This window comes from Erythrolamprus reginae, chromosome 7 (assembly GCF_031021105.1).
Source record: "Erythrolamprus reginae isolate rEryReg1 chromosome 7, rEryReg1.hap1, whole genome shotgun sequence".
Lineage (NCBI taxonomy): Eukaryota > Metazoa > Chordata > Lepidosauria > Squamata > Dipsadidae > Erythrolamprus > Erythrolamprus reginae.
The window spans coordinates 53,387,948-53,408,506 of record NC_091956.1 but is presented as its reverse complement, the minus strand read 5'-3'; the positions used below and the strand labels follow the sequence as shown (position 1 = coordinate 53,408,506).

The 20,559-nt window shown below is 35.4% G+C and overlaps 1 protein-coding gene across 19 annotated transcripts in view; it reads left to right on the top strand.

Moving 5' to 3' along the window:
- SORBS2 (sorbin and SH3 domain containing 2) overlaps positions 1-20,559 on the top strand; it is a 203,065-nt gene that overhangs the window by 126,232 nt on the left and 56,274 nt on the right. For all 19 annotated transcript variants that reach the window (XM_070757535.1, XM_070757541.1, XM_070757539.1 and 16 more), the window contains 5 exons: positions 2,513-2,700; positions 7,194-7,260; positions 8,336-8,380; positions 10,889-11,060; positions 13,388-13,502. In XM_070757535.1, the coding sequence (XP_070613636.1) occupies positions 2,513-2,700; positions 7,194-7,260; positions 8,336-8,380; positions 10,889-11,060; positions 13,388-13,502 (587 nt within the window). The remainder of the gene's footprint in view (positions 1-2,512; positions 2,701-7,193; positions 7,261-8,335; positions 8,381-10,888; positions 11,061-13,387; positions 13,503-20,559) is intronic.

Sequence of the window (20,559 nt, the reverse complement as noted above, 5' to 3'; positions counted from 1 at the left end):
TTGTGTGAAACTTTTAAATATATCATACTGTATCCATGCCACCACGGTGTAAAATAAGATTATTGGTCCACGTATCCTTTAAGAATTTATGACAACTGTTGTCCAATAATTGTTTTTTTAATTGTTGAAATTAATTATTTCAATTGGATTAAATATTTCTTCATAAAGCTGAACTTAAATCAAGTGGAACATATTGTAGATTGTTTAAGTAAAACTACTGAATCCATGCCAGAGAATATTGTAATGTGAACTATGCATGTTTGCCATTCTAGCAATTTCACTCTATTGAATCCTGTCCCACAGAGTTTCCTTTTAATATTCCCTCCATCAATTGCTGTACCCTATCCCCAGACTCTACCATGATGATGATTTTTTCTTCTTTTTAAAATCCTTGTTTTTATTATTTGGGAAATATTAAGTGTTATTCAGTACAACTTTCACCAAAAAACCCAACAGATTTGTTCATAAACTTTTATGTTCCTTCATTCCTGAGAACATTTCAAAACAGTTCAGTTCACTCATACATTGGATCATTGACCACTGCTAAATTAAAATGTTCTCTCCCCGACTCCCCCCATCCCTAAGTCAGCAGAAAACCAAACAAGCATAACATCTAGTTGTCATTGTTCCCAGTCATTGTCATTCACCTCTCTTTTTTCCAAAGAAATTTGTGGCAAAATTTAGCTGATTTATATACCTTGATTCTGTTCTTCAATTTGAAGGACAGAGAAGGGAGAAAATATTTTTATTTTTATTTTTATTTGAAGTAAGGAAGGCATGCTTGTGTTGTGAGTGCACAAATGAGAACATGGCGAAAGGGAATATTTTGTTCCACTGCTTTCTGCTCCACCTGCTGCAGTCAATGTTGTCTTCCACTGAACTGCCAGTTTTTATCCTATAAACCCATATTCTACTGTACCTCACTGAATGGTCACAGAATTAGATTTGGGGTTCTCATGCCTTTTGATTTTGATTTTGTATTTTCAATTTTTTCCTCCATTTTATGCATTATAATTTAGAGCTTTAAATATGGCAGGAACCATTTGAATACATACAGTTAGAGACATATGTCAAAATATAGTAGCAATGTAATGAAAGGTTTCTAAATAACCTTCCTGTTATGAGCAGGGCTTCTGAGTTGTAGTTTTTGCTACAGTTATAATAAAGTGAAGGATTAAATTATCGCCTCAGCTTCCGAAAATACCTTCTCTATCTCTCTGCAGATTATATTTACATTTTTAAAACTCTATAGATTAATTGAATTTATACACTTGATGTTATGTCTGGTTATGCCTTAAGTTCTTATGATAAAGGCAGACAGTTTTTGCTATTTTGGGGCTGTAGAGACACATTCCTTTTTTCTTTCTCTCTAAATTTAGAATTATGCATATTTGGAGAAAAGCCCAGATATCTAGACATTTTATCCATGCTAAACCTAAACTGTCTTACCATATATGCTCCTAGCTATCTTATTTATAGATTGCAAATTTTAATAAACAAAAGATCTGATGTCATGTATTAATAGCCTTACTATTAATTTAATAGTTTAACTATAAACATTAACTAAATATTACATACCTCAAATCAGATAAATAGGTTGGTTTTCTATTAGAACTATGAGAGACATTTATGTAAATCAACAAGATACTTATATTTAAAAAATGGAATAAGAATGTTACAATTAAATCTGAACATTAACAACAGATTGTCATGGCTGTTTCTGTGCTGATTGGTCTTAGTCATCTATAAAATGAGAATGTTGACATTTTGCCTCTGATCAAATCTATCTTGCAATTTTGAAAATTTTCTGTGGGAATATGTGACTTAACTCAGATTTAGTTTTGTATTTAAAAAAAAATAGCAGGAGAGAAAGAAAGTGGGGGGTTTAATATTTTTTACTTGTCAAGAGTCCCTCTGTGAGAGCGATGTATAGTTTTAATAATATAATTCAATAAATAAATAAATTTTATTCACAACAACCCTTAGTAGCAACTGTTCTGCCTATTGATATTTCTGTTCAAAGTAAAGTTTCATTATTAGGACTTTGTCATTGTAAAATGTTTTCCCCTTCCTATTATTCAAACTTCCATCTGTCTAGAATTTATGCTGGGTCTAACCATTACGATTTGTAAACAGTGATTTATGAATTAGAACTCAGCCAATTGTGTTTTGTGAAGAAATACAGTGGTGCTGTGAATTTAAGGTTACCAGTTTCAGGCTGCAAAAATCTGGATGGCCACAAGATAGTCTCACAAGATTATCTCTTTGTTGCTACCTGGTGGTCATCCTGACATTCGCAGCCCAAATCATCTGCTCTGGTTTGTAGAAACATTCCAGCATCTGAAGCAAAAGACCCGGAGAGCTAAGATCTGCTGTGTCCTTGTGCTGCTTTCCGTCTAGTAGTACAGAGAAGATCATCTATATGTGTACGTTTGCCTTGCAAAAATATGTTTTCAGATATGCAGGCAAAGCAGGGCATCTGCAGTTGTTCAGCCTTATGTTATCTTTGTAGAATCCACAGAGATGTACTCACAGCATGCACACACTGTTGGTGGCGGTGACAGCAGCAGCAGCACGACCACCACCATACCGATCTGTAGGACTTCAGAGGAAGAAAAGAAAGTCACAGTCATTAAAGCGCCACATTATGCAGGAATTGGGCCAGTTGATGAATCAGGAATTCCAACAGCAATTAGAACGGTAGGAAATGTGTGTGTGTGTGCACTTCATACAATGAATGTCTTGTTGACCACGGCTTTTTCACATTATTCCTGGCTTTATATAACGTGAAGTAAAATATGCATAATCAGAGTCACTATGTGGAAAGAGACAGGTATGTCTGAAAAGCCCTGTTTTAATTTATTTGCAATCTCCACTACACCATTGTTAGGGGGAAAAATGTTTGTTCCAGCCTCTTTTAAAACTTTTATTTATTTACTTATTTGTCAAATACGTATTTGTAATATACTGTACATAGATATAACATTTTTTGTATACATAAGATTGGTACTGATAAGAGGGAACAATTGGACAGGGACGATAGGCATGCTGGCATGCTTATGCATGCTCCTTACTGACCTCTTAGGAATTGTTCAAAGTTTGACATTTACTGCCACTTTTATCAAGCTGCTCTTACATATCCTGCCACCCCTTGCGTTTATGAGTGAACAGAAATAAAATGAATGAAAGAATGTAAACAACGTCCTACTAAACAGTCTCTGACTTAGCTGTAGTGCTGGGAAGCACTGAACGGAACTGGGCTCTCTCTCCTTTGCTGACCTGGAACGAAGCACAGAGGAAAGTACATTTTCAGGTCAATGTTGAACGCTTGCCACTAGTTAGTGCTTGAGAGCTTTTAGGATGCCACAGTGAAGTGTTTTGTTTTCAGTTAGGCTGAAGCAATTTTTCCACACTGCTGCTCCAGCAACCCTTTTTCGTCTGGGACAGACGGCAGCAGTATCTGCTGCTACTGGTAGAAAGAGCAGTTTGCCAATCTTCTCAACAAAAGGCATAAAAGAACAAGGAGGAGCAGGAATGAAAGCAGCAAAGCCTTTCAGATTTCAGGTGACTCTTTGAGCAACGCCGTGCTACGGAAGCAGTGGGAGTAGCTTGCCTGCCAATAGCTTCAATGGAGATTAAGTTGGGGGCGGGCAAAAGGCAGGGGGGGAGGTTGATGGAGAAGTTTTGACCAGGTAAGATGACATGTTTTAAAAATTAAAACTGATGGGAATTAAATCCTTGCTTCCCTTAAGTATGATTTCTTATCTTAACAATATATATAGGTGATCCTGATGATTTTTTAAAGCAACAGTTTGATTATCTAGAATGGTTATTTATATTGATATACGAATTAAATTCTTCCAGTTCATATCTAATGGACTTGGCACATAGCTAGCTATATATTAAAATCTTTCAAATCAAATTCTCTTGGTTGTCTAACATTTGTAATAATATCTCATTTGTAATAATACCTCATTTTGGAAGTAGATTTTTTTTATATCTCAGAACTGCAGATGAAAACTCTAAAACCTTATATTTAATGCACAATTTTGATGTATTTAAAAAGTTGTTTTAAAAATGGAATACACACAAATTCACCTTAAGATGCAGATAATGTGAATATGCAATGCTAGTAGTGTTTCAGTTGTAGTAGATAATTATATTCATTTGAAAATATGTCATCTAACTTAAACAAAGTTTAATGTATTTATCATTTTAAAATATATCCATCTCCAAGTCAGCTTGGTAGAAGAAAGGTAGATTGATAAAATGTATAAATAAATAGCTAAGCTAATGGATAACTGCTGCAATCTGAACAAACCTGGCAGTTGTTCCATTGCACTCAAAAATAGAAGAAAATAGAAGCATATCATTTTAAAATAAAATGTTCTATGTGACCCTTTCATTAAGTATGATACAGTGTTCTGTTCAAGCTCAGTTATAATAAATACTCTCCATTGCTGGGAAATTAATATACTTCTTATCATTCTTATTGTGTGCTCGATGACTCATAGAATGACAAGTGTTCTTTGCTATTTTAAAAGTAACTTTGAAAGTAGCCCTTAATTGACATGGAAGTTGTTTTTGCTAGTTGCCGCAATGACTATGCCTTCAAGCTAACCAGGAGTTTCCTATAGCCTTTCTTCTTTCATTCCAAGATTCTCAGGTTCCAGGTTTGGTATTAAAAAATTATATGAGGATGCTTAGGATATTGGTGTCTGGCACTGAAATAACTTTATGATTCCTCCCAGCTGCTTGTGACTCATTATCCCTGGAAGTGCCAGTGATAAGAAAATTTATAAGCCCTAAATACTAAACAGTTAATAAAGAATTAAACTCATCGCATTTGAAATAATAGTATTTGTTTCAACTGCTTATTCATCTACTTATTTTAACAGTTACAGGAGTACCCAAGGGTTTTTCGAAGTAGAATTAGTGGGGTCTCAACAATCTTGGCCTAGACTTTCCAATAATTTGAATCCCTAAAGTAATGTATCTGTTCGTTTCATGTGGACAAAGCATAGTATGGTGAACTTCTGTGCATTTCATAATCATGCATATTTACTCTTGGTATCTTTACCCAAAGACAGAACACTAAATGAAAAGAAGCCACATGCTAACTTCTGCAATAAAGTATGAAATTAAAAGTTTTGGCTTCATCACGTAAAAGTTAGCTGCAAGAAAGGGAAGCTTTAGTACTGTAGCAGAGTTGACTACTGTATATTGTGCCCTTTGCTGAACAAAAGTATCTTTCAGCCAAGGGTTTGAAAAGATATTTTTGTCAGATATAATGTCGACCCATTTAGGAATTCTGATCACTTTCCAAGAGTTTAAACAGCCCAGTACTCTATTAGCCTCTGTAGGATGGAAATAAAATATTATAGGTTGAGTAATTTTATGAGTTATATTAAATCCTACTTAAAATAATCCAATGTAAGAATTGTCTTATTGACTTGTTAATAATTACCCACTGAAAGTACTACAAAGTATGATAATATCTATTATATCTTGGATACTGTTTTGGAAAATACAAATTCCAACATGCTAGCTATAAAAAACATTGGCCTTTTGAATTTTTCATATATAGGTCTTATATAATTTTATTTCTGTATTTTTGGGTCCAAAACAATGTGAATATTGTATACTTTCCAGTGATCCAGTACATGGTTTTGCATTTGTTTACTTGTTTTTATTAATCAAATGATCTATCTAACAAAACTCTGAATGTCTCCATCAAATATTTTGAAAAGGTTTTTTTAACCATGATTAACCAACTATTAGCATGTGTTTAAGAGAAGATATGGGTTTGTTTCCAAACACAATACTTTACAAAGTGTGTTTTCTTAAAACTACACTTGCTAGCACCAGTCTTTTGATATTTTGCTCTTGTTGTTTTTTTTGCCTTGCCTTGATGAAAATTCAAAGAAAAACTGATACATTTTCAAGAAAATGGCACACACATGCAACATTTCTGCGCATATGCAGAAGCATCTCAGGAGAGTGGGTAGAGCTTCTTGCTCCCACTGCTATCAGTTCACTGAACTGGGACGAACTGGGAGCAACCCACCACTTGGTAGTACTTGGTAGTCCATAGAAGAGATCCACCAGCCGTAACAAAGCCCTTGCGAGAGGTCCCCGAAGACGCCTTCCAGGGCGCGTACTGGTCATGGCAGAGTTACTGAAAAAAATGTGTAGAGGCCCAAGGACAGTACTTTGAAGAATTTTAAGTGTTTGTGCAAATCTGTTCAATAAATTACTTTAAAAAAATAATTGCATTACTTTTGGAACGCACCCTATATTTTATATGACCAGAATCTTTTCCTACCATATTTTTATTTTGTGTATAATCAGTATATTGCATCATTTCTACTCTAAATTAAGCAAAACATGTTAACTATTAAGAGTCTAAATGAACCTCTTTGCTTATGTTTTATTAATTGACTACTTATCTCATGTCTGGACTACTGTAATATGCTCTGTATGGGGCTGCCCTTGAAAAGTATTTGGAAGCTTCAGTTAATTGAGAATGAAGCTCAATATTTTTGCACAATCCTAGACTTGCACATGTGTTGCCTCTTCTGTGGGAGCTACCCAGGCTGCCAATCTCCTTCTGGCTACAATTCAGTGTGTCTTTAAAGCCTTAGCTGACTTGGGATCAAATTATTGGAAGGACCACCTCTTTTCTAAAACATCTACCTGGCCCTCCAGGGTAGGAAGGCAGCACATGTTATACATTCCATCAGTTAGGGATATATTTCTGGTGGGAGCCCAAAAAAGGGGCTTCACAGTGGTGGCTCCTTCTTTATGGAACATCATTTTCCCCAAGGTATAATTGTCTCTTACTGTGTTGCTTTTCCTAAAAGCCCCCAAAATGTGGTTTTCTCAGTGAGCCTGAGAACCACAAATGAAGATGAACCGATAAAGTGGCTGATTTGACTGTGTGGTTACTGACATGGTGGGTGAGATATTACGGTGGATTTAAAAAAAAATTAAGCTGCCATGAGTCACCTACAGTATGTGTGAGTTGGGTGGCAATATAAATCTGTATCATTCATAGATAGATAGATAGATAGATAGATAGATAGATAGATAGATAGATAGATAGATAGATAGATGGCTTCCTATTTTGTTAGCAGTCTGGATTTTGTACTGATTATTATCTGCTAATTGTTTAAAATTTAATTTCTTTTTAGACTGTTGACAGGCCAAAGGATTGGTATAAGACAATGTTTAAGCAAATCCATATGGTTCATAAGCCCGGTATGTATAATTTCTACTCTTTTTCTTCCCTTTTTATAGTCTTACTAACAGATTAGAATTTTTAATAGATGCTTCTTTTATTGTTTATTTATTGTTGTCATTCATCCCACCTCAATCCAGAGGAATGTTAGGCTGATTATTATAGCTAATAAAAACACAAAAAAGAAACATTAATACCCAATAATTAATTGTAATAATAACTACAACCATAAATAACTTTTACCATTTTTATTTGTGTTTGATCCTTTATTTTTATTACTACTATTATAATTTCCATTTTTGTGGCTGCATGCTCCTGCACAACTCTGGATGTCTTATAACATTGAAGAGTGTAGAACTAATTGTTCTATACACTGGATTAATATAGGCACCAGTGAACAATAAACAATTCTCAAAGGCCTCTGGAAGAGACAGTTTCTGGAAAACCACAAGAATTAAGACTATTCGTGCCTTAGGAACAGGATGTTCCATAACAAGGTGTTCTCATACCTTCAACTAGGTCCTCTCCTACTGCATAACCAAGGAGATGGGAACTCCTAGTAACTCCTTTACTGCCTGGATTGGGCAATAGAAATTATTTGAGAGTCTCTTAGAGATCCAGGCGCATGATATGTAATGTCTATGTACTGCATCTTTAATCCAGTAAGTCTCTTAAACACAGTTCTCTTATTTTTCGCAGTTAAATAAAACCCTCTACTTAGTGGTCTTTTCAAAAAGAGAGTGAAGGGCTTAATATGAATGTACTGAAGAGACCTAACAAAGCAAATTTTCATTTGCATTCCTTGGAATTAGCAAGGCTTGATTTCCATTGCTATTGTTTACCAAGGCAACAAATCACTTTAGCTGCTTCGGTTATGGAAAGAAATTAAAGCTTCTTTCTGCATATTTGTTAGAGTTCATTTGTGGCATCTTAATTTGAATTCTGAGTAAGTACAAGTCTAGTGCTATATCACACAAATAAACTGGATAATAACACCACAAATAGTAAACATTTATCAAGGGAGAGAGTTTAAAATTGCCTTACTGTTGATAGACAGAAATTTCACTGCTATAACATTTGTCTTTCTTTTTGTAGATGATGACACTGGCATGTATAATACTCCATATGCATATAATACTGGTAGGAATTACTCCTTCCTTTCACATCGGTCTTTTCTTTTTAATGCCAGAAACTTCTAACAATATCTAAGGGACCATACTTTATTCTGCCTCCATAACTGGTTTTATCTATTTTACCTCTATATTTGGTTTTTGTTTCATTATTTTGCATATATCAACAATTAATGCTTCTTTTAATAAATAATCCAATATTACTATTCATTTTTATTTGGATTGGTTGGACAGTTTTTATGTTAAAGTGGAGAACACTTGAATACACAGTAACATCGTAAGATAACTCATTATAGCAGAGTTTGAAAGCATATAACTTTTCTGTAATGTAGCAGCATTTAGTGTACTGCTTTGTTTCTATGCACAACATAAAGGATGTTCACAATCCAGAAAGGCATATTATTCTACCCCACTTTGAAGAAAGAGCATGAGCATTGAAAGCTCTAATTTTCATCAGTATCCAAAACCAAATCTGTACAGTAGTACCTCTAGATACGAGCTGCTCCACATGCGAGTATTCCAAGTTAGGAGCCGCGATGCAAGCGAAATTTCTGTTCGACACCCGAGCTCAAATTCGGGATACGAGCCGAGCTTCCGCTAGGTGGCGCAAGAATCTCCTTGCTTCCGGTTATCTTGGTGCAAAAAACAAAGTCTAAAGGCATTCGTTCGAGATGCGACTTGATCGACTTACAAGCTCGGGTCTGGAACGAATTAAACTCGTATGTCGAGGTACCACTGTATTCTAAAGAAAAAAATGAATGTACCATAAATAGTTCCATCCATTTCACTAGCATGAACAATATGGTAAGAATACATCAGAAAATTTGTGAAAATATTTTAAGTTTCCTATGAATAATAGGATTCACCTTGAAATGTGAATGTTATTCCCAGATTCAGAATGATGAAAAGTGCATTTTACTACAGGACAGAGCCTATATTTTAAATGTCATTTCAGCTTTAACTTTATGCTGCATGTTGTATTTGTTTCCCCAAAAAAGAAATTTTCATCCAATGTGATATTCTTGAATAAAATTTTAAATTAATAATTATTACTAACAAGAAAGGCTTTATCTTTTAACTATATTTATAAAGCATGGCTTTACAAGCAAATATATATATAAATGTACATCAGTTTATGTTCTTTTGAGTTTTGAGTAATGGCCCAGAGCCCAGCTAACCTTAGAGACCTTCATTGATTATTTCATTTTATCTCATACTCAAACAAATTTCTTTTTTCATCAGTGCATTTGTTTTTTTTCCTGTTCTTTGTTCTTAACAAACCATCTTTAAACTACAGAAAGGAGAAAAAGTTATAGACAGAAGAGCATATATTCTTGCTATACAGTGTTCCCTCGATTTTCGCAGGGGATGCGTTCCAAGACCGCCCGTGAAAGTTGAATTTCCGCGAAGTAGAGATGCGGAAGTAAATACACTATTTTTGGCTATGAACAGTATCACAAGTCTTCCCTTAACACTTTAAGCCGCTAAATTACAATTTCCCATTCCCTTAGCAACCATTTAGATTATTACTCACCATGTTTCTTTATTAAAGTTCATTAAAAAAATATTTATTAAAGGTGGACGAAAGTTTTGTGATGATATATGACGCCATAGGGCAGGAAAAACCGTGGTATACGGGGGGGAACCGCAAAGTATTTTTTAATTAATATTTTTGAAAAAACATGGTATAGACTTTTCGCGAAGTTCGAACCCACGAAAATCGAGGGAACACTGTAGTTCAACATGCTCTGCTGGTCTTTTCTGAAACACTAATCCTGATTCAATAAGAGAGATCTCTTTGTGGAAAAATACTGGATAAATGGCTCAATCTTTTGGGTCAAATCAGAGTTTCAGGATGATACAGAACGACAATTTTGTGATCCCAGCAATAGAGTATGCACGTATCAATACTAATTGGTCTTCATGGTTTGTGATGCTCAAGAGTGGGCACAATAAGTTATAAACTACTTATTTCAAAGATGATGAAAAAATATAGGCAATTTTATTTTCCCATTAAATGAACAATCAACATTATCCGGAAGAGTCACATTTTATACCAAAATAGCAGAAGATATCTGAATTAAGGCCACTAGCTTCTATTCAAAACTAGTGTTGAATAATACTAGTCACTTCCTTTTAATCAGTCATGGAATTTTAGGGAATGGTAGGAAAGCTTATTTTACTCAATCCATATTTGAATGGACAATGTGTGTATGTGTTTATTAGGTTGAATCAATCCACTTCAGGATAAAGACTTCTTCATTGAAGATTATGGACCATAATATAACATAGTGGTCCTGTAAGAATTGCTAGACAGATGTCTTTCATGTCCTTAGTCTAAAGCTGAGAAGGAGAGTGACTTATCCAAATCCTCCCATTCCGATTCCATGTCTAAGGGGGAACTACATCCTGGCCTACACAGGATGCTATGTGTGTTAGTGTGTGTGTGCATGTGTCTACCTTTACCTGTCTGTTACTAATATTTAGATCATTGTGATTTTGCTTTGTCTTTGACTAGTTAATTTCGGTCCATCATTTTCTGCTCAAGCACATCCTGTTGCAAAGACTCAGACATACAGGCCACTGACAAAAAGTACTTCTGACAATGGCACTGAAGCCTTTAAAGTCTCTTCACCTCCACCACCTCCAGTACCACCTGTTCGTCCTTGGCAAAGATCTGCTCCAGAAAAGTAAGATATGTATTACTTCATAGCAATTAATCCAGAAGTGGCAGATTTAATACTAGTGTGAGAGCCATTATGTCAGTGTTTTGTTTTGTATTCAGGGATACAGCATGACTTTTCATGGAAGCAATTGGTTGTTTGGTTGTTTGGTTGGTTGGTTGGTTGGTTGGCTGGCTGGCTGGCTGGCTGGCTGGCTGGCTGGCTGGCTGGCTGGCTGGCTGGCTGGCTGGCTGGCTGGCTGGCTGGCTGGCTGGCTGGCTGGCTGGCTGGCTGGCTGGCTGGCTGGCTGGTTGGCTGGCTGGCTGGCTGACTTTTTATATATTGCCAGTACACTCTGCGCTGTATAATTAATAACAATAAATACAGTGGTACCTCTACCTGAGAACGCCTCTATTTAAGAACTTTTCTAGATAAGAATCGGGTATTCAAGATTCTTTTGCCTCTTGTCAAGAATCATTTTCTACTTAAGAATCCCGGAAAAAATTCCCAGGAAATTTGAAAGCGGCACGAAGGCCTGGCCAGTTTCCTGCCATTCCCCCTTTAATCCTGGCCATCTCAGGCTTTTCTGAGCCGCCAAAAGAGCCTTTTGGTGGCGCTTAAGGAGGCTTTGGCAGTCTAGAGCGAACAGAGAATTTTCCTTTCTCTAGGTGCTTGGAGAGGAAATAAATGACTTCGCTGTGGTGACTCCCTTGCGCTGCCTCCCATACACTCGGCGCAAGGTTGCCTCCCAGAGTGTCTGGGTGCGGATAGGCAAAAGGGGGTGCTTTGCCCCGGCTGGATCAACTCGACTTCAGCCAAACCAAGAAGTCACCACAGCGAAGGAAAGGCGCCGGCTACAAAGTGAGTGAGCGAGAGGAGAGGGAAGCCCTTCAACATGGGAAGGAAGAGGAAGCAGGTAGCAGCAGCAGCAGCAACCGCCTTTCGGTCAAAGGAGCGAATACCACTACTTTGAATTATTCACAGAAGCCTATTGGTATCCAATGGAGAGCCCTCAGTTCATATATATATTTCATTCACCAATATTACAAATACTATTATCATACCATGCTCCCAAATCAGTGGTGGGTTGTAAATGATTTTACTACCACATTACATGTCTGTGCAACGTTTCTGCACATGTGCAGAAACGTCCCAGTGGGGGGAGCCTTACACTGCCAAAGCTATCTGTTCTAAGAACTGGTCCAAACCGGGAGCAACCCACTGCTGCACCAAATCCTTATAATAGCCTATAGTCAGGTTTGGTGTGTTCTTATCTTAAAGAAGGGAGAAGTTCTTCCTCAACAAGGTTGTTGAGCATTGTTTGCCAAAGCAAAGAGCATGACAAAGAAAGAGCCCTTTGCCACCCTTATCATTATGTCATCATAAATATTTTCTCCTCTAATCCTTTCCCAGAGCAACTCAAGGTTTACAAAGAGAGACTACGTGGGAATAATTGGTCTAGTATCCCCATCATCTTTATATTCCAGAACTAAACCAAGGATTCAAATGAGTTGTCTAAGAAGGTTATGGAAATCCCCATCACCTGCTGGGATCCATATGGATCCAGAAGATACCAGAGCACACAAATTTAATGGGTCCTTTCATCTGCATGATCAGGAAGTTATCTGACTGCAGCAAACACTATGTCTTCGATTCCTGATGCAATTCAATCATGATACAAGTTGTGTAAAAGAAGGGTAGTTGTAATGGATGATTACCTATGTTGGTTGAGCCGCAGGTCACTCAGGACATTCCCATGATTGCCATGGAGGTCAGGAAGGCCAAGAACTCCTGAACTCTATTCAGAGCCAAACATAATATAAAGAATTTAAAAACCCTTTATTCTATAAGTTGGAGAGGTATCAGGGCTATTTTAGGAGCCCAGCAAGGGCTTATGACAATCATCATGTGGGTAATATGCAGACTAAACCTTCAGCTTGTCCTTAAGGCCCAATTTTACAAACAGATGGTCATTGCCTACTACCACATGTGCAAAACCCCTGACTGCCAGAAAACATTATTCATCACCACTCCATCTCACTCCTTTATTATCATAGACAAAGAAGGACTCAAACCTAGATAAATAAATATTACTCATCCAGCTTTTAATATTTATTTAGTTAAAAATGGTAGCTTTTTTACCTTTTGATTTTAAATATAACATTATTACTTATGGTGATAGTTTCTGTGCGGTAATCTTAAAAATTCTATTAAAAATCAGGAGAATCTCTATTGTGATGGAAAGTTTTGTTCCAGGTTTTATTTTTATTTTTTTAATACATTAATTTGTTCTTAGAAAACTGTGATGCATGCACTGGGTGTTAGATCAGTTGTCAAATTATTTTTATTTTTAGAAATGAGTGGGAGCCTCCTGATAGAAAAGTAGATACCCGCAAATTCCGTTCAGAACCAAGAAGCATTTTTGAATATGAACCAGGAAAGTCTTCAATCCTTGAACACGAAAGACCAGTGAGTAAAGTTGGTCCATTTTTATGTATAATAAATAATTCTGTAAAGGATGTGTTCTTTAAATCTGGCATGCTTTTGTTAAGTATAGTAAGATGCTTTTAAGAATTACAAGACAAGCATTTTGTTCAAGAGATTTCTTCCAGGAGATTGAAAACTATGAGTCTGCAATGTATCTGCTTTGCCTCATGGTTGACTATGGCTTGCCTTGATCTCTTGCACCTCCATGGAACTGATAGGTCAGGTTGGTTCATTTTCCTTTAAAGTATTTTCTCATCTCCAGGGCAAGAAAATGCTCTAAAGACTTATCCAAGCAACTTGCTGTTGAGCAAATTTATTTTGCTTCTTCTTTGAAATTGTCCATTGATTTTCACAGATATCTTCTAGCATCCATAATAGGAAAGCCATGGAAAAAAGTGCCAGGAAGATAGTGAGCACCTGGTCTTGACTGGGGATCAACAGAAATAAGTAATAAATTACCCCCATCCCAATAATAAATTCCTAATTCTGGGTTCCTTTCTTAGCGATAATGTTTAACTGAAAGATCAAAGAGACAGGAAATTTTTCCTTGGGTTGATATAGTATTTTTATTTGGGGGATTCGGGATTCAGTAAAAATAAATACACACATTGATTTTGTTGCATAAATTATAATATTTACAAGCTTCTAAACCCAATGTGGAAATGAGTAGATTTTTTTTCACTATCCTTGTAATTTCATCAGCACATATAGAAGTAATATGAGAGTTGTTACACATGTGAATAAAAATTTTATTCCCAAATTCCCAAATGTGCTTTTGCTATAACTGATACTTTACATATAATAGCACAGTGCAAACTAACAGATAACTAAAATTCCTCATTAGGATTTTTGAAATCTAGGAATTAAATTAATGAAAAGCATGTTTAATGAGGCTGCAACCTTACATCTTTATACTTATTTCTAACCATTCCAGTAACCCAAAGAGTATCGTTCTCTATGTCTGCTCACAAGTATTTAATTCATGGGGTAACTACTGTATGTTAATAAAAATATATATGCAGGCTGTTTACATTGTGATTGCCACATCTTGATCTAAACAAACTGATTCTCATTTGATCGGTATGGTTTATGCTGCTTAATATTGAAGCAATAATTGTTCCCAAATATTTTAATTGTAAGTTTAAGTATATAGCATTTTGGAATTGCTTACTTTTAAACATGATAAATATTATTCAAAAACTTTAGCTTTGTCTTGGTTGGTTTATATGCTAAATGTTGAAAATGATTATTGTTGTTTTATGATGTTACATTGCAATAGTAATATCTAAAGTTATATTTTGTCATATTACATGTGCCATAAATTAGAATAGCCTTTCCTAATCTCATACTATTCAAATGCTAACTGACAATTACTAACACAAGTGGAGAGTATTAGATCAGGAAAGATTCTAGTGTATACATTGGCAACCTTCCTTTTCTTAAGATATACTGTATCTATAATTTGAGTTATGTAAAAGTGGAGAACTTTTCAATTGTGCCATAACACAGCACATTTTATGATGAAATTATACATGCAATATGTATTGTTAATAGAAGTCGATATATGTAGCTCAGAGTTGGAATTTTGGATTCTTGGTTTGGATTCTTGGTTTTTCTGAGTTGGTTGTTTCCTCGCAGACATTTTTCCCCAAGCTAGATTATCAGTGAAAGGTAAGTATACTGGAAAAGAGCACCAGTTAAACAACCAGGGAAAGAAAATAATATCCTTATGAAAGAACCATTAAGTAATATCTCCACTAAGATTGATGGTGCAAGCTACAATATATAAATAGCTAGCAAACTGAACCTCTCTTGGTCTGATTAAGTTGCCTAGCCTGGTAATAAAACATCTGCAAGAAAACAACCAAGTTCAGAGAACACCAAGAACTCTATATTGATACTAACGAATGATCCTCCTCCTTATCATCATCTTTAGCTAATTGTAACAGATCAGAATACATAACAAATACAGTATGGTCAAAGTAATGACCATAGGGAAATGTGTGAGCGTAAAGAAAAATACTTCTCCCAGTTTTTAGAATTGTTCACTTGGGATAATATGCAGTGGAATCCAGAAAAAAATTAAGTTACATACTAGGGACTCTTCTTTTTGTCTTTCCATTGAAGTAAAGTACTTCAGTAGATAAAGCCCTCAGAAACAGGACAGGCCAGTATTGCTAGCCACCCAGACACTAGTTTAGTGAGCAATGAAGGAAGATCCATCCTTCCATCTCCATATCATATAACAGCAGGAAAATGATTTGCCTATCAGGGTCCTGAGTGTTTGGCCCCTTGGAGCTGGAAGAGTCAAGTATTCTCTTTCCTTTTAACTGCAGCCACCTGCAATATTTTCAGGGATAGTGGGAAATCCAGAGCATGATACTATGGTATTTCGAGACGGAAGGATGCCAATGCAATGGGAAATACTTAGATGCAAATCACTCAGGCACACTTATTCAAGACCGAGACTCTGAATCCAATACTTCTTTAAGTTTAGCAAATCACAAGTTTTGTACAAAAATGGGAATATTTCCTCGTGCCAACACTCTAAGGATTACCTAATTACCACAATACTGTCTTATGTCTGATACTTACCCATATAGTATAACTGTATTACTATTATCCTTCTCATCTTTTGTATTACCTTCTCCTATTGGTATCTTATGATTACCGGTATATTATGTTGTTGTTTTTATGTACACTGAGAGCTTATACATCATAGACAAATTCCTTGTGTGCCAATTACATTTGGCCAATAAAGAATTCTGTCCTACCCTACTGTCTACTCTACTAACTTTCTGTTACACATGCTATATGTGATCAGGCTTCCTATGCCTGAACACACGTACACACAGAAGAAAAAAGAGAGAGGCCCTCAGCTTTTGCCAGTCACAATACAATGGACATAGAACTTAATCTTACAGTGGACCTTCATAACCACTGAAACTAAGCAATCTGCCAACTTCCAAAGTCTCCTGTGTATTCTGGATTGCCCATGAGAGAGATACGCTGTTTGCCAAAAAACCTTGGTTTAACATCAGCCTACCTATAAAAACGGAAACTCACTTGGAAAATTATTAGTGGGATGTCTCAGTTTGTATAAGTGAGGCTTATAAAGAACAGGGGTTACTGTTGACCATCACTATTCCATATCACTATTCTATATCATGATTTATTGCATAAATTCTTTATTATGTAATGAATCTTACATAATGTTTAGAGAATATTAAGCACTTTCACTCCTCTTGTTATATTTAAACTAACGGTGGCAAATCATCATGTCTAAGTGAGGATATATTTCATACAATTAACAATTCCATGCAATTGCAATTACATTTTCTGCTTTTTAAAATTAAATAAGATGTATTTATTCAATAAAATTACTTAAGGTCATCTCAGTATTTCCCTGGGTTAATTCTCATGAGCATATAAGAAACCAAACTTCATCTTCAAAGCCAACTAATAAAATGTTGGATGGGATGAGATTTTGGCAAAGGTAATACAACTTTTCTTGGATTTAAATTCACACACATTTACATCAATTTACATTTTGGTGACCTCTGCTTCTGCATCTAGGAATTTATTTTGAATCTGGGCTTTGTTTCAGTGGTAGAATCCAAACAAACTGAACTAATCAACTCTTTTAATGATGTACAGGTTTTTCTGCGGTTAGAAATTTGGGGATTTGTTGCCCTGGATAATCTTTACAAAATGTTTTATGGGAGTAGGAAGGATGGTTATTGTTAGTATTTCTGTAGTAGAATTTGTGTAATATGATATAATCTTTTAAAAATGTTTTCAATTGCAAATAGTTCCCAGATGGTGAATAAACAGAATCAAATAATCAGTTGGGACTTCATTCATTTTAGGAAACATTTTATGGTTATTTAGATTCTGTAAATATCACTTCCAGCAAGAAAAGTGAGATATAACCTTATGTCCTATTAGAAGTTATTATTATACTTAATACTTATCCTCCTAATATCAATCCTGGCAATCTGACTCAAAATTACATGGCGAATTGCACATACGCTTATTCATTTTTCATGAAAAGCATCAAAAGGATGTGAACTTAATCAGAAGAATAACAAAACATGCTAGCCAGATACATCACCATTTCCCCCGGCTATCATTCCAGCCAAAATATTCTCCTATCACTTTTCTAAATTAGAGGTAATATCCCCTAAGTAATTTAACCTTGATTCAGGGATTTTTTTTAGTTTTACTCAAATTAATCTTGGAAGTACAATTGCCAAGAAATATTTAATCCAAGTATTTTCCTGTTGTGAAAAGAATGTATATATGTTTTAATGAATTATGATCTTATGAATTGTTTTCGTTCTGACAGTATTTAAATCTGCTAATAAGAATAGTTTATTAGTCTCCATTATATAAGTAATGTTAACTTCATTTGCATAAAAAGCTATAGAGGGTATAATTGGTTGTGGCTTTTTTGGCATGTTAGTTGTGACACAGCATGTGTTGAAAAATTACTGTGAGAAAATGTACAGCTTTTTTTCAGTAATCACTTTCTCACTGTTAATGTTAGCTTCATTTTACATAGCTCAATCTATCTATAAGTAGTGTATATATGTTCTTTTATCATTCTCTTAATGTAGCAAAATAAAACTTTTCCATACTCCACAGACAATAGTTGAGATAAAAATGCAGTTGATAGCCTCAATCTGTTAATCATGCACTTTGCCATTACAAATATTTTCATTTGAAACAGAACAAAAACTATAGGCATTTAAACAAAATATAAATATCAGCAGAAGCTAGTATTATCTCCCTTGACTTCTCATTGATTTGCTTCAGTGATATTTTTCTTGAATTTTTTCATCATTTAAAAAATTCTAGCATTTCCTCACCATCTGCATCTTACTGGCCTGCTAATTCTTTCATACATGCACATACACAACCACGTTTATATAAACACTACTTAGAGATGGTGTTGTCTTAATGAAGGAAATATTTTTTTTATAACTGATCTGGATAAAATCTCCTTAGTTTTTTTCTGTTTCTGTCTTCATAATGGCTGCATATAAGAATATTTACGGTTATATAACGTACATTTCAACTATCAGTAGTCCTCTATGTAAGTCATTTTTTTTAGTACTATTATAACAGTCACTAAACGAATGATTGTAAGTGAAAGACTACCTATTGTTAGTTTCTGTTACTTAAATGTGAACATTGATAATACAGATATTATATGATTAATTATTTTCTTGTAAATCTGAAGAGAAGGCCTATCTCAATTTTGGGATAGCTTGTGAGAACAGCATTTGTGATGCATAGACCATTAGTTATATCAGAAGAATTGATCTTTAACAATTCTGAGTATACTAAGCCATAATTTGTCACTATCCTTTATTTCTGAAAAATATATGCGTAGGGGATTTTTTAGGCATACCCCCACAAAAAACTTCATAGTGTTGCTTTTCCCAAACTAGGCTAGCTTTTTAAATAACCTTCCAGAAAGGTATGCCTTCTAGGTGAATTTAAATTCAGAAATTTAGAGCAAAATAATAATGATAATTATTATTTTATTATTATTATTTATTAGATTTGTATGCCGCCCTTTCCAAAGATTCAGAGAGAGTAACAAATTAGTTTTATTTGTTATGAATTTAGTAGAACTAACATATTTAGTGGTTATGAATATTTATAACAAACACAGTCTTAATGAGCTTGTTATTATATTTGGTTTATTTTCCTTTTTTTTTTTTGTATTGATGCAGAAATTTCCCCCTTACCTGATAGGTGATTACCTGTCTTACAACCATTATCTTTTTTACAACCCAAGACCTCCTGCCCGTTCAGTTCAGATATGGTGCTTGGTAGTCTCTTCTGTTCAACCAGATTGAGAATATGAAGAGTTTTCATGGTGGCACCTGTGCATAGCCTCTGGTTTGGTTTAACTAGGTTGCTGCTGTTTTGGTCTTCCATTCATTATACCTGCAACTGTTTTTCTTTGTGTATTTATACACTAGTAATGGAAGCGCAGAGCTAAAGTGTGGATTTTGCATTGTTTATATTATTCTGATTTTGCATTTCCATGGCATTGTCTTTCAAACAGACGAAAATCTGTTTAGAACAATAGCATTACTACTATTACTTCTCCTCCTCCTCCCCCTCCTCAAAGGGGACTGAAATTCTAGCATTCAGGAAGAACAAAACACTTCTAACACCTGCAGGGATTGTATCAGCAGTTGGCATTCCCATCAGTATTCAAGAAAATGTATTAAGGAGCTAGGATGGGGGGGAGAGAAAGCAATTATGAAGTCATGGCATCAGTCAGCAGTTGTGGCAAACTGAAACATCAGCTATCCCTATACTTTTGCCTGTGCCAAATGGATTGAAAATGCTAAGTATTTAGTATTTGTGCTATTTGCAATGTGAATCGTGTTGTCAGAACTTTCAGTGTAAATTTTCTATCTTGAAAAGTAAAATTCGGCCTCAGAATTGTAAACTTATTTCTACATGTAGTTCTCAGCCTAAGAACTAAGTTTAGAACACTGTTTTGTGCTGCCCTCTGCTGCCTACTGGAAGGGGGAAAACAATAATAATTACATGCCAAATGCTGGATTTTTATTTAATTATTACAGTATTTTAAAACGTATAGGCCGTCCATCTTATCTTAGAGTAACTCTGAAGGACAACTTACAATCAAAAATAAAAATGTATAAATTAAATATATAAATAAGTTGACACAAAATTCAAAACACTAACACCCAGTTGATGGAGAGGGTAGGAGCAGGATGGGAGGGAAGTGGGATCTGTTGTTAATCAATCGACCACCTCCATTGTGGTGCTCCCCCGTTAGAGCTCCAAGCTAACTGGCAGAGCCTTGTCTTTAGGCTCTTCCAGAAGGTCAGCAGGATGGGGGCTGACTTCACACTGGGAGGGGCAAGATATTCCACAGAGCAGGTGCAATGGCAGAGAAGACCCTTAGCCTGCCAGAATAGTCAGGCTAATGGGATCCACAGCATGCCTATTCTGCCAGCCTTTTAATTTATATATTGAAAGATGCTCT